This window comes from Acanthisitta chloris, unplaced genomic scaffold (assembly GCF_000695815.1).
Source record: "Acanthisitta chloris isolate BGI_N310 unplaced genomic scaffold, ASM69581v1 scaffold13159, whole genome shotgun sequence".
Taxonomy (NCBI): domain Eukaryota; kingdom Metazoa; phylum Chordata; class Aves; order Passeriformes; family Acanthisittidae; genus Acanthisitta; species Acanthisitta chloris.
This window is the reverse complement of record NW_008689849.1, coordinates 51,061-64,908: the sequence shown is the minus strand read 5'-3', so window position 1 is coordinate 64,908 and position 13,848 is coordinate 51,061. Positions and strand designations below refer to the sequence as shown.

General features: G+C 39.4%; 1 protein-coding gene across 1 annotated transcript in view; it reads right to left on the bottom strand.

The window, feature by feature from the left end:
• Positions 1–13,848, bottom strand: part of LOC103808784 (PH domain leucine-rich repeat-containing protein phosphatase 1-like) — a gene marked incomplete at both ends in the record, with an annotated part of 34,982 nt that overhangs the window by 1,669 nt on the left and 19,465 nt on the right. Inside the window, 4 exons of the mRNA XM_009081589.1 lie at positions 264–324; positions 1,951–2,153; positions 4,149–4,379; positions 4,915–5,061. Of these exons, the coding sequence (XP_009079837.1) occupies positions 264–324; positions 1,951–2,153; positions 4,149–4,379; positions 4,915–5,061 (642 nt within the window). The remainder of the gene's footprint in view (positions 1–263; positions 325–1,950; positions 2,154–4,148; positions 4,380–4,914; positions 5,062–13,848) is intronic.

Sequence of the window (13,848 nt, the reverse complement as noted above, 5' to 3'; positions counted from 1 at the left end):
TTTCCCTTCAACTATAAAGGCACATTTCACTTTTGGCATTTTAAAAAAATGCCCAACAAGTAATTCTATAAAAATGAAACAAGTAAGAACTGAACAGTAGAAAAAAAAAAAAAAGCCCATCCTCTAACTCTGAAAACGAGTCTTTTCATATCCCAAGGTCCAATTCCTGCCCCCACTCCCACCCAGTAAGATACCAGTGAATGTCATTATTCCATAAGCCTCTAACGTATATTTCACAGGTCCAAGAAAAAACATCATCTTACCTAGAAATATCCATATAAGCCAGGCAGTTAGGAACTGGATACACATCAAGATGAACAAGTTCTGGGGGAAAAAATACATAACCAAAGTTGTGATAAAGATTTGCACCTAAATGACTGTTTCGTAAGAGTTACTTTAAGAGCTCACACTCAGATTTCCAGAGAAAGTCCATAACCTAAAAAACTTCTGAAGATCTGAACCTTTGTGAACTCAGTTCTGTTTCTTTATTATGTCTGAGCACATTTGCTATATTACATTGTACTTGCTGTGACAGATACTGCATAACTGATCAGAGAGGAGAAACTGGAGCATTTTAAAAGTTTCATGGCAAATTCTCATTGTTCCATTTTTGTCACAGAGCTATAACCTCGCCTGCGCTGCCCTGTGCTCAGAGGAGTCAGTCCCACACCTGCTCTGCTTTTTTTCACTGGTCACTAGCAGTACAAGCATGAGAAGGGAAACTCCCCACTCTGGAACAGCAAGTTGCAGAATATAACAGAGATCCCCAGGTAATGGCAAGATCCAGAGTATTTTTCAACATATTACATGAGCCTTTGCATGCCTGTGGAGTTCCCAGCTGCAGGCAGACTTACAGACCTTTCATAGCACCTCAACTATTGCTAGTAATGTTATTACTGAAGCAATCAAAATATAGTTCATATCCTAAGGTTTTTAGGTAGTATTAAGGTTACAACAGTAAAAACCCAAGCAGACGTTTATGTAACCCTAAAGAAAATCCACTAAAGTGAATCTATAACCAGCATCACGGTTTCTCTGGAAGATGAGACTCAAACAAGGTGGCTGAGGGTGCAAACAGTAGTCAGGAGGAGCAGCAAGACCAAATAGGCAGTTAATTGCAAGGTATGGGTTGACTTGCATTCTCAGCCCACATTGAGCAGCACATGCTCAGATTATGTTAACTTTTCTCAGCTACAAAGATCCGGGCATGAATACTTAATGAAGGCACAGGCTTGGATATCGCTAAGACGACAGCCTTTTAAAGGCAGTTCAGACTGTTCATCAAATCCACAGCTCTCTGAGCTTGCATTTTCTTTATTCCACACCCAACTATTCCAAATGATAAAAATCATGGTGCAAACTGAGTATTTTAAGTAACAGCAGTTTCCAGAGACAGATCAAACAGATCTTAATCATGAAACAAAGGAATTGTTCACGTGGAGAAGACTACCTTATTTTTATTATCAAATACAAATGAAGTTATTCATTATAGATTTCGTAGCTTTCTGGACAGAGTAAGCAGCAAGAGGTAGTAGCAAAAACATATATTATTCTGGTGTGTCTCAAAAACGGCCATGTATTCAAACTTTCTCAATGCAAGGAAAAGCAGTAAATTCCTTATGTGCCTCAGTAAAGCAACACATTAACATAACTTAAAGAACTGACATACTCAAGAACCCTCCCCTGCTGACATGTAGAACAATTTCACACCAAATACTAAGGTTTTTGCAGGTTTTAGACTTCCAAATCAGTAGCCCAGTGATAATGAAAGTCATTTCTGATGTTCAGACCTGCCAGTAGCATGACACAGCACATGTGAAACCCTTTTATCTAGGGTCATGTCAAGAGCCTCCTGATTATGTGTACTGCAATCCACAGGCATCCCTCAGAGAACCAGGTACAAAACCAGAAATCAGATGGCAACACCACAGCTGCCCTGAAAACACTTACCATTTGAGGAAGCATACAGCGCTTTGAGAAAATATCCACTGATTTTGAGGGTTACCAGTTGATTCCGTTCACAGTGTAACACTTCAACGTTGTTAAAAACTGTTGCATCCATCTCCACAAGTTTGTTGTCTCTCAGATCCAGTTGGGTCACGTGATGCAGAAAATCTACTTCATCGGCCTCCAATCTCCTAATTGAATTCAATCTTGCAGACAGAAAAAGGAGATTAAGTGCAGTTATGTGACAGGCTCCTGTTAACAAACCAATGCTCATTTTACAATCAGTCAGTTGCTCTGGATTAAACTACCATACCTTCTCTGACCAAGGTTGATTTTTAATATTTTCTCCTTTGTTATGGTATTTAAGAAGCAGGATGACAAAGGAATGATGACACCAAGCTCCTTTCTAAACTACTTTGAAAACTACTAATGAAAAGCTCTGCAAGTAGGTAGGTATTACTGTTACTGTGTCTATAAAAATAAAAGATGATCTGGCTGTTATTTGTGCCAGAAAAGAAACAAATTGTTCTTTGGAAAAGAACAAAACCTCTACAGTTCCTGCCAGCATATCATGAGGATCTGCTGGAAGAGCCTGGCAGATACGAGTAACCCGCAGATATTGGAGACTCTTTCCTTATTGAAAGGCCAAATTGAGATTTATGAATTCCCATATATTCACTTCTTGCCTCTCCATGTTACACAGCGAGCAAATTCAGGGACCTGAAAATGGGTGTTGAAAGAAAACAAAGCAAGAGGAATGGGTCTGTCAGATAATGAGGACAGGTTTTAATCACATCTTCACCGCAGTGCACCGACACTGCCAATACTCAGCAAATTCCCCAGAAGTTATAACTGAATTAGATTATCTGTAAGCCAGCAATGTGTGAGACTGCAGAGCACTCCCAAAGAGTACAGTTTCAAATTCTCAGCTCTGAGCAGAACACTAAAATCAGCATAGTTACTTCTCTTGGCCCACTAAGCCAGCTGAACGCTCCCTAGTCAGGGTAAGGACAAATACCTACAGTTCTGCTGTTGCTTCTGCTGTCAAAGACTTCGCCACTGTGTAACACTTACATGTCCAGAGTAGCTACATCTTCCAGTTTAAAAAAAAAAAAACCAGATTATGTCCTCACCAGTACCACCCTACCTTCTCTGTTTTCAATTTACAAGCAGTGCTTCCTTCTGATTTCACTGAAGCAAAGCACTTTATGGGACAGCAAGTATTATATTTACTACTTCAAGTAGCATCACAAAGAACCACTGATCACTGCTCGGTGCAGAAAGGAGGCAGCAGACAATGACAGGGCTGGAACTGCACCACTAGAATTCATGGCCACATCAGCCACAGCATCCCTACTGTGAGGCCAATTTGTTTATTTGTTTTTAACATACACACAAATGCAGAAACATATTTTAACCCTATAAGAAATACTCCAGAACTCACCTATTCTAGCTGTTTTCTTAACTTAATGCTGGCCCTTGCTTGACTGCAAAGTCTGACAGCTCCATGGCGGTACGGTAAAGTAAGTTTTATCATACTTTAGCTTGACTAAGTGGTTCCAAAATTCACTGTTATTTGGACCTCATGGTCCAGGCTCTGAATGAAGCCTTGCCCCGCTGATTGCACAAGCTGGCTTTTCCAAAGACCATAAGAATAATGAACTACCTCATACCAGAGCCATTTGTAATAAGGACCTGTTTGGACTCTTCTGAGTCTTCTGAGTCTAAAAAGCATTACTCATGGTAGATGAGGCTTTTTAACATACCAAGAAATATTAAGCTATCTATTTCTGTCCTTTGGCCTTCACTGCCCTTTTCTTCATCTCACACATCTGTAACATTTGAGATAGAAGCTTTTTGGATCAGGGACTATCAACTAAATTATATTAACACTGCAGCAACTAGCATTGCAGGAATCACCAGTGTCCTTGGCTCTGTTTTATTTAATCTTTTAGTGCAAAACACTACTTGTCCCCAAAACTCAGTTTCCTACCTACTGATCCCCCTAAATGCTCCCACTTCCTCAAAGGAGAGTGCTAAGTCACAGCAAGTGTTGTGAGATACATACCACCACCAGAAACACAGTTCAGTGGACTAACACAAGAGATTTACACTCAATGGCTATTCTAGCAGCCAAGAAGCAGCCACTTCAACAACAATACTTGAGGCTCACTTGTTCTTCCTCTATTCCAAATACCTACCTTAGATCCACATGTTTAATATGAGGCATCCTTTTTAACACCTGTAGGTTCAGGGTATCCATGCAGTTTCCTGACATGCAGAGCTTATCCATGGCAGTTAGCTTCTCCAGCACCCCTGGAATGTCAGTGAACTCATTGAAGGACAGACTCACATAGCTGAGCTGATGCATATGCTCCAATTCATCAGGAAGGGATTGGAGAAAGTTGCCATCCAGCAAAAATGTCTGCAAGCTATTAGAAGTGGGGGAAGGGAAGGGAGAGTGAAGAGAAAGTGAGTGACCTGTTAAATCACATTTCCTTACTATAAACACATTGCTGCTGTTACAGTGACATAAAATACACAAAAGGGCAGCAGAAAGAAAAATATTCAAGAATAACATTTTAACATCTGCTACAGAAGATATCCACCAAATTATTACAAGCTTTGGCAACTATGAAATGTAGGCTATGTTAGACGGTTCTATCTTCAAACATCTTCACAACTGCAACTTGCATGACAGCTGAAGCACATAAGCAAGGAGGTTTAAAGATTTTCTTCACCATGAAGGTGACCCTTGTGTCAAATACTGGGGACTGGAAGAGCTTCAAGGCGCAAAATATGCTTTTCCCCCCACTCCACAACTGCTTCCATATGGAGCTACAAGCCAGTTTGCTCTGTCAAAAATAAGTTTAAACTGTTTCCCACAACAAGAGCACGTGAAGTTATGGAACTGTTTGCTGCCTTAATTATCAGGCTTTCTATGTCAAGTTTTAAGAAAGTACTTGCTTGTGCATCTCGCCTACAACTGCTGGAATGCTTCTGAGGGCGTTGCAGGACACATTGAGCTCGGTCAGGGTTGGGATACTGCAGACCGCCAGTGGGAAGTCTCCTAAATTATTATTGGAAAGGTTAAGGCTCTTCAACTTGGTGAATCTACAATGAGATAAGAAAAAATAAAGGAGGCAAATAAGTAATCCACTCTTAATTGCCTTGCAATGATTAATGCAAGGAGGTTGATATGCTCAGAACAACCAGTGAAACTACCAGACATAAGTTCAACACCACTTGTAAGGGTTTGTTCACATTAAGCTGGCACAGAAAAACAGGCTCTCCTCAATTGCACATTAAATATATTTTTCAACCAGTATAACAAGGAACAAAACCCATGTTATCCTTATGATATATGTCACTTCTGAGGTATCTCACCCTGTACTAAAGCATTGCTATTTTTCTGAACACATTTCTGCTAGTAAAACTACCCTTGTGACACAGGTTACAAGGTGCAGGAAATTCTCAGCCTATCTGAACACTAAATTTTTGTGGTGCTGCTCAGGTCCATTCTTGTTTGCCTTTCAAGCAAAAATTCTCATTAGAATAGACTGGTTTGAATAAAACTGGGAAATGTGCTGAATTAAGGCAGAATTTAGCAAGGCTTCTGTAGTGACAGAGGCAAATTCTTATGCTCATGATTAAGTACAATGTCAAAGCTTGCACAGATGTCAAAATTTTGCCCTTAATGTGTCATGGAACTCTTAAAAGCCCCTTGGTTTATCACATGAGCCAACAAAGAAACTTGCATGTGCTCGCCTTATTAAAAATGACCAAAACCATTCGGACAAAAAACTCAAGAAGGGGACAATCCAATTAGCCAGCCTGCATGTTCAGCAACATTATCATGGTTGCCTGACAACCACTGGGAGGTATGCCTAAAGGCAAGTAAAAGGATGAATGAAAAGATCTGTGTCAGATTCCAATAGACGGGAGGAAGTTTCTTTTCTGGCATGGTTTATACCAGGACATTTTATTTGGACTTAATTTTCCCTTCATTAAGGCTCAAGTCCTTTATTTGCGTGAGCAAGCTTTTATGTAACTTGGCAATAGAAGCAAAACTGCACCTATGAGTGCTGCTATTCCACATGAATGTAATCTCCAACAGCATGTGCCACTGCATCCATAGCCTCTACACTGGCCCAGCACATTCTTATCTCAAAGAATTTTGTTCTCCTCCAACCAGAAAATACAGTTAGAAACAAGGTTAAAACATTTTAGCAATAAAAGACTTAAAAATCCCTACCAGCTACTGCAATCAACATGGCACACACCTTTAATATTGCCTAAATCAAACTTGTGTCACTGACTAAAACTCAGTGTGAAAACATAAGTGACGCCTGCGTATCGTATTTCACTGAGGGCTGTTGAGCCCCAAAGACAGGCTGTAAACACACTGACGTTTACACAGGCTTTCAGCAGGCAAGGGAGTGCTGTACTCTCTATTCATCTTTTGGTGCAATGATGGCACAAGAAAGAAAGTGGAAAAAATCATTGCCAGAGTTATCACAGATTTTGAACACCCTGTGCCATGCTGGAGGCAGAAGTTTGGAACAGAGTTAGATGGAGACTAAATGAAATCTTGCAATCAAATTACTGCTGCAGGGAAAAAAATGCTACTGTGCAGAAACAATGACTAATCTATCTCTAGAGGGAGAATTGTAAAATAAAAAGGAGGCTAGGGTAAGCTAGCTGATGTTAATAAGGGCTGCTAGCCAGAAAAAAAAAAAGGTACATTTTAAACACTATACTTTCATATTCCTCTATTTTGAAAGACATGGCTTTAAAAACTTGAACCTAGAAACACATAATCCTGCATTTATCTTGAGGATTACTGTAGATTTAAGCCACAGATACACTGTCTTGAAATTTGGGGTGTTTCTGTGGTGGAACAGCTGTCCCACATCTTCCTCAAAGTTAACTGCAAATACAAACAAAAGTGTTCCACGTAGTGAACTTTGAGGCCTTTAAAAGGCTTCTTTCCCCCCCCCCCTCCCCCCACTATTTAGGTAAGTACAAAAATAGTAGTGAAGACAGGAAGATTAAGTCAAAATAACTAAGCTGCTGCAGAAACATCAAAATGTAACCTTTCCAATTTACAAGTCAACTAAGGAAAAAGAATTAACTCATTTAATAATCACACCAAGGCTACAGCCTTTACCTGTGCCACTCTAGTCTCAGAAGGAGAGGGCTTTTGTCCACTAAACAAGTGAAAACTACAATCTACCAGAAAACACTAAATAAAGTCTTGAGATAACATTACAGAAACCAAGATAATAGAGGAAAGAGGACTGGGGCAGTGAGTGGTAAAGGAAGCTAAGAAATACAGTAACTAACTCCAATGGAGTGTTCAGCTTCAAGGTTTTCTGGATATATTCTTGTGTATAACTGTCCTAGGTCAAAGAGGGTGGGGAGGTAGCCCTCCCCTTCCCCAGTGTATCTGGATTACATCTCTATTACCCTAACGGATGTTTTAACGTGTACTTATTAAACATCTTCTGTGAATAATCTGATTTCTAAGGACACAAACTGAATTTGTTAACATGTCTAATTAATATGTGAGAGAGGATGAGTAGCACATACATGCAGTATTGGATAAACTCACAGAAGCTGCGCATGCACATAGTGTACATCGAAAAACCCACAAATGAAAATCCATTGTCAAATCACATTTAAAGAAACACTGAAAGACAGATATCATAAGCTTAAATTTAAGTGATTAATTGAAGACATCTGGCCAAAAAGAGATTTTCTTCCTCCTTTGTAAACATGTTCATTTACAAAATGCTGAAGTCCCATTTCTTCTCATGGAGCACTGTGAAGTACAGAACATTACTGAGCCAAACTAGCAGGCATTTGCTCAAAGTTAAGATCTCCATCTACCTCTCATCTGTGGCCACTCACTTCCTATTATCCATATCACAAACAGGCTGGTGCACTATCGTTGTGGAGCACAGCCATGATGCACATTTAAAATGCTGCATTGTTTACAGCGCTTCTTGCTCCTAGACGGATTTACAGTCAGCCGCAGCAGTATCACTTGTAGCATCAATATAAATAAGGAAGAAGTATTTTACATGCTCAAGTTTTCTGTGGCTGCTGAGTTTGCAGAGTGTCAGGCTTCGAATAGATTTTACAGAGCAACATCTTTGCTGTTTTCTCACATCCAAATCTTTACTCCTACCAGAAGGGGCATGCATTGATGCTTCCTCATAGCACTGCTAGAAAGAAATAAAGCCACAGCATAGCTCTTTTGAGGCATGACAGTGCAATAACTTCATATCAAGTCCATATATATGCTTTTCTTCCTCTTCTCCCTTCCTTCCTGGCTCCAGACTTCGCTACCTGTTAAGAAACATCAACCTGAAGAAAAGCATCTCTTAATATGCTATACTCAGTGAACTTACTAAGCTTTCTGTTGTAATGACCAGTATCTAAACACTCACTTCTCTGAACAAAAATAGTCCTGCTTTAAGCTAGAGCAAAATGTTGACATGTCAACCCTTGGGTTTAAACATACAATATGACTGAACAGTAATTGCCGTAATTGAGCCCCAAACTGCTCACTTCTTTAATCCTGAAGCTGCCACTTCAGGAGTGGCTTTAGTTTGACATATGCAAAATGAGGAGTGGGACTAACAGGAGAAGTTTGTATCACAGCAAAGCAATGAACTGACTGACATGCTAATTTCAAATTCAGACCTACCCCATGTGAGCAGCAGAGGAATTTCCATTGCACAGTACAGCATTTGTGTTCCACTATGTTTGGAATGACGAGAATAGTATATTTGAAGTGGTCATACACAGTCATTGCAATGCAGCCATAACAGACTCATCTGACAAAACCAACCTTGTACTCTTACCAAAAGCAATTAAAAAAATACTATTTTACTACGCCCAAAAGAGAAGACATGGCTTAATAAAGAATTCAGTCAAAGGAAAGCAATCACTTTTCCAATACTGCCTCCAGGACCTGGGCTGTGTCATGACTATGCTGTGGTTACAGCTGAACATCGTTTCAAGCAGCAGCACAAGTGTCCTCAGCTTCAGCACCATTTCTGAGCAGAATGATGGCATTTGCCTAGCAGTGCTATGACAAGTGTTGGAAGTGAACTACAACTTGACACCTTCATGAACACCTGCCACTTCGGCCACTAACTTAACCATGAAGAGAGTTACCATAAAAACCTGACACACCAATTTCCTCCTTGGAAATAAAAGGTGCAACTCATTGCCTTTCTGCAGTTGCATCAGATTGCCCATCCATGGCCTTACTGCCTAAGGTCACAGCATTTCCCTTCCAGAAAGATGTCATTGTAAAAGCCTTAAATTAAGGAGACAATTAAAATGAACTATTCCAGCCCTCTAGCCCTGCTAAACCTGTCATGACAGCTGAATAAAGGTATACTGTTTCTGGAACTGTGGAGGTTCACTTGGATGCTGCAGGTGAAGAATTTGCCTAACTGAGGTCAAGAGCAGTCCTCCCCAGCTTGGCCACAGAAGAGTTTCCAACAAATAATAGAGAGAGAAGGAAGGAGGAGTTCTGCTACTGTTTATCACTCCTCTGGACAGGACTCCTGTTCATCCAGACACCAAGTATCTCACACCACACCACACAAACACAGATGAGTAAAGTTATCTCAGGAAAGAGGGTCACTTAGTCTGGGGGCAAAGATTGATTCTGGTCAAGTCATAAGAAACTTGAACAAATGTATCCATTAATTATCAGTTTCCCCAGTTGCTGAATGAATAAATAAAACCAGTTTATTTATTTAGGTTGGACTTGACAGTCTTGGAGGTATTTTCCAACCTTAATGATTCTGTGATTCCTAAATCCCATGAGGAAAAATAAAAAGAAAGAAAAAGGAAGACTGATAGCTGTAATTTTGGTATCTTCACTACCCATTATGCCAACGCACTACAAACAGTCATCCTGATATTTCTCCCCTCTACTTGCATTTAAAGCTATTAAAGGCACAATAATTCTGGCATACAGACTTGATTCAATATACCAGAATTCATTGGTAGATTGTATTTAGAAAAAATAAAAAAAGGAAAACAGACTGCAGTGCACAAAAATAACCTTAGACAGCTATTTTTCAATTATTATCTCAATTATTTTTCAATTAGTCTGTTATTATTGAAAGCTATACAAATAATCACAGATGTTAAGTCAAATTCAGACTACCTCCAAACTTAAGACAACAATAAAGCTTTTGTTATAAAGCTCATAGTTGGTATGAGTACCACAAAGACAAGAAAACCAAATGTATGTTCTGTTAGTGAAAATAATCTGAACCTTCACTACTGTACTCTGCCAATCTCAATTTCTGCACATACCTAGCACACACTGTTTCATATGGGGGGAAAGACAAAATTCCTTGAAGAAGTGAAAATATTTTTTCTTTCTCTATATTGGAAATTTATAATTGAAATACAGAAGCATTAGGTAGGAGTGGACTTCCAAACCGAAACATGTTTAAACACATGAAAAGAAAGTTCTCACTTTGGAAGCCATATCAGAAAGCAGTATACAAGCAAATCAGAGGAGACTGATATACAATAACTAGATTCCATAAATATATTCACTGCTTGTTGATGCATTATTTGGAAGAGATACTGCTGGATTTAGGCTCATAGTTCCACTAAACTGAATCCAATTAATAAGTGCAATTCCTGTTTTTAGACTACACTATTTTTGAAAACACTATTTTATAACATGTATCTTAGTGCCATCTATTTTTCTCATATCACTATTAAGTTCACTGTTTCAATTAAGAAATAAATCAAAACTAAAAAAATTCAATGTGTTCCAGGCTCTAAACCAATTTTGCAATTTTCCCCACTTAGTAACTTGTAGGGACTTGATTTCACAATTTATTTTTTCTTTAATCAAATGTCACTAATTTTTGAGGGTACTTTCTTGAGATCAGAGAGGTGCAGAGGAGTTACGTCGAACATGGTCGTGAAGGTTAGGGAAGACACACTGACAAAACCAAACTCTTCCTTGAATGTGTTTACAAGCTGAATAAAACAAAAGCAGTGAAGGTATATAAACAACAAATTCCAAGTGCCATCTTTAGTGTCTTAAATATCAAAAAAATATATTCCAAAGCTACAGAGATGAGAAAAAGTAAGTGCAGCATCAGAATATAGCCAACACTGGATGGGGTTTGTTACTAGCAGATCTCTAGTTGTCAATACCATGACAACTTCTCCTTCTTGCCCTACTGCTTAGATGGCTACACTTCAGTATTTGACTTCCAGTGAAAGAGGAGGAATTAGTACACAAGTAAGGTTCTCTGGCTCCAAGACCAACAGTGTGTGAGGAAAAGCTCCCAGCATTTTCCCACACCATGGAGCATTCAATGGCACTCCACTCTTTGAAGTAGCATGCACCACACATTAACTGGATTAATTTAAGTAAGTGAATCCTAAAACAAACAAACAAACCAAACCCAAAACCCCCACAACCAACCAACAAACTAAAACCCAACAAAAATTCCCTCCCCCCTAAAACAAGGAAGAAAAAAGGAAAAAAGAAAGCTCAAACCTTTTCTGATGCCAATGCATCTACTGGCAGTGCCCTTTGGGCTCTCACAAGGGGGAAGATGGATATTTGACATGTCATTAATCTATCCAACCTTCTTCACTAACCTGAGTTTCATGCACTAAAACCAACAATTACGAGGAGCAGTTCAACGCACTAAGACCAACCAAGTGGCAGGCTGAAGACTTCCTTCTCTGCTCTTCAACATCTAAGGACAAGCTAGGATCAAACTACCTCTCACCCTGACTTCTAGCAAGTCTACCTGCTCGGTTCATAGCAGTTAGGACACTAATACTGGTTCCCCCTCACTCTCCCAGGGTTCTCTGAACAATGATTACATTTTAAATTAATTACTTCCTACAGAAAGGGTTTGTATGGATGGTTTAGCTTGAGGAGGCCCGAAATTCTGAGTTTTCAGATAAAAATGGCTAACCTACAGTTGGAAGTTGCAAGGGATTCCAGAAACACGTGTGGCAGCATTTCAGAGTTCTCTACCCTTCTCATCACCTATAGATGCAACTTCAGGTTACTGCCACCAGCCCTGAAGCATTTCAGCTGAGATGCCAGAGAAGGCATTTCTTAAGAGGCTCTGGGAGAGAAAAGATACCAACTGATCTTAAGACAAAAACTTAGCTCCTTATTACATTCCACCTTTTCTTCTTTCCTATTTTTCTTTCAAATCTGCAGCAATCTTCATACTGACAACTTATTTTTCAGTATTAACAAGGAAACAGTATTCTAGATGTCAACCACTCTTCCCAACAGCACTGGCTGAAACAATTACATATTAAAATGCATATATGCCCAGTGAAGCAGAGCAACAATAAATAAAGACTGTGGTTTATTCATTTGCTTCAAACATAGAGCAGTAGTACTCTGCAAAATTAGCAAGCCTGTACTCTTGTTTGCATTTCAACTGGGGAATCTCTTTTCCAAAAGTAAAACACCCTTTACTATAACTTTAAAAAAGATTCTGTGAGGGTGAAAAGTACCAACATTTCCTGCTTTTTTTACAGCACAAATTAATTTTGTGAAAAGTACCAACATTTGCTGCTTTTTTAACAGCATAAATGAATTTTCTGATGGCTTATTTGTACACACAGTACAAAATATGTATTCCCTGATAAACTGGAAAACAGTAGAGGCAGCTGTATATACCCTTCAACATTCAGACAGTTCAGTTATGGAAGTTCACAGCTGCAGAGCATCTACAGCAAGCAGAAGGCTTGGATGGACAGTAAAGCAAGTGGAAGTGCAGCTACTGGGGGAAGAAAAGTACATCTACACCTCTGTACACCTTTACAGGCCATGTACTGCACAGGACTAAACCTTTTGTTCAGAAATACAATAAATGACATTACTTTAACAACTGAAAAGTAACTGCATACACAAAAATAGAAATTCTTGGGTTTTCTTCCCAATACATTCCTGACTCTACCTGCCAAGTCAGTGCATATGTCAGCATTTCATTACTGTGACCCAGCTGCTTGCAAGTCTACTCAGTGGGTAGCCGAAAAGCTCGTATTTTCTAGTGTTTTGACACACTTGTTTTGAAATCCAGCATTCATGAGCATTCGTTAAATTACCACCTAAAGTGATTTATTAAGAGGAACTGCTAGCACCAAGACTGCTTAGAGCAAGGCAGATTTTCCTAGACTACCTTGTGAACCAGATTTTAATCAAAAAGTCTACCAGGAAGGGTAGGTATATAAATGCCAATGCATTTTGTTCACAACATCCAAGCACATGGCTATTTTGGAGCCTTAAATACCTCTGGGCTTGATTCACTGGTGCTGTGCCCTGTGTGTGGCTGCAATTTAGCAATTGAGAATTTGGTATAAAAGCCAACAGTACCAAATCAGAACAGCAGAGATTTTTGTGCTTGCTCTGCAGTGGTTTGAAAGAACATGGGCAAACAAAAAAAGGTTTGGTTTATTCAGTGAAGTTTTACCTTGTGTAACCCCTAAAAGATGTGAAAATGGTTTTATGAAATTGGATTAAAAAGAAAAATAAAAAGTCAAATAACTTGTGCTCACAGGTATGATTGAGCCTCTTTTAACTTCACACGTGTTTTGATACTGGGATTCACTAATAATTTCAAAAAGAAATGGTTCTCCCCTCTTGCTCGACATTTATGTATTTACTCATTACAGAAGAGCAGACTTACAGTAGCAGTCTAGGTGGCCCAAAGCTTTTTGGTAGCACAAGTAAAACTCAAGTTTTCCCACGCTAAGGAGAAGCCAGCACTGTGTTTCTTAGGGCAGGAAGGAGAACAGCTTGGGAGGACACTCCAGAGCGAGGCTCATGCTATTACTGCTGTAGGGAGGCAAAAAGACAACGAT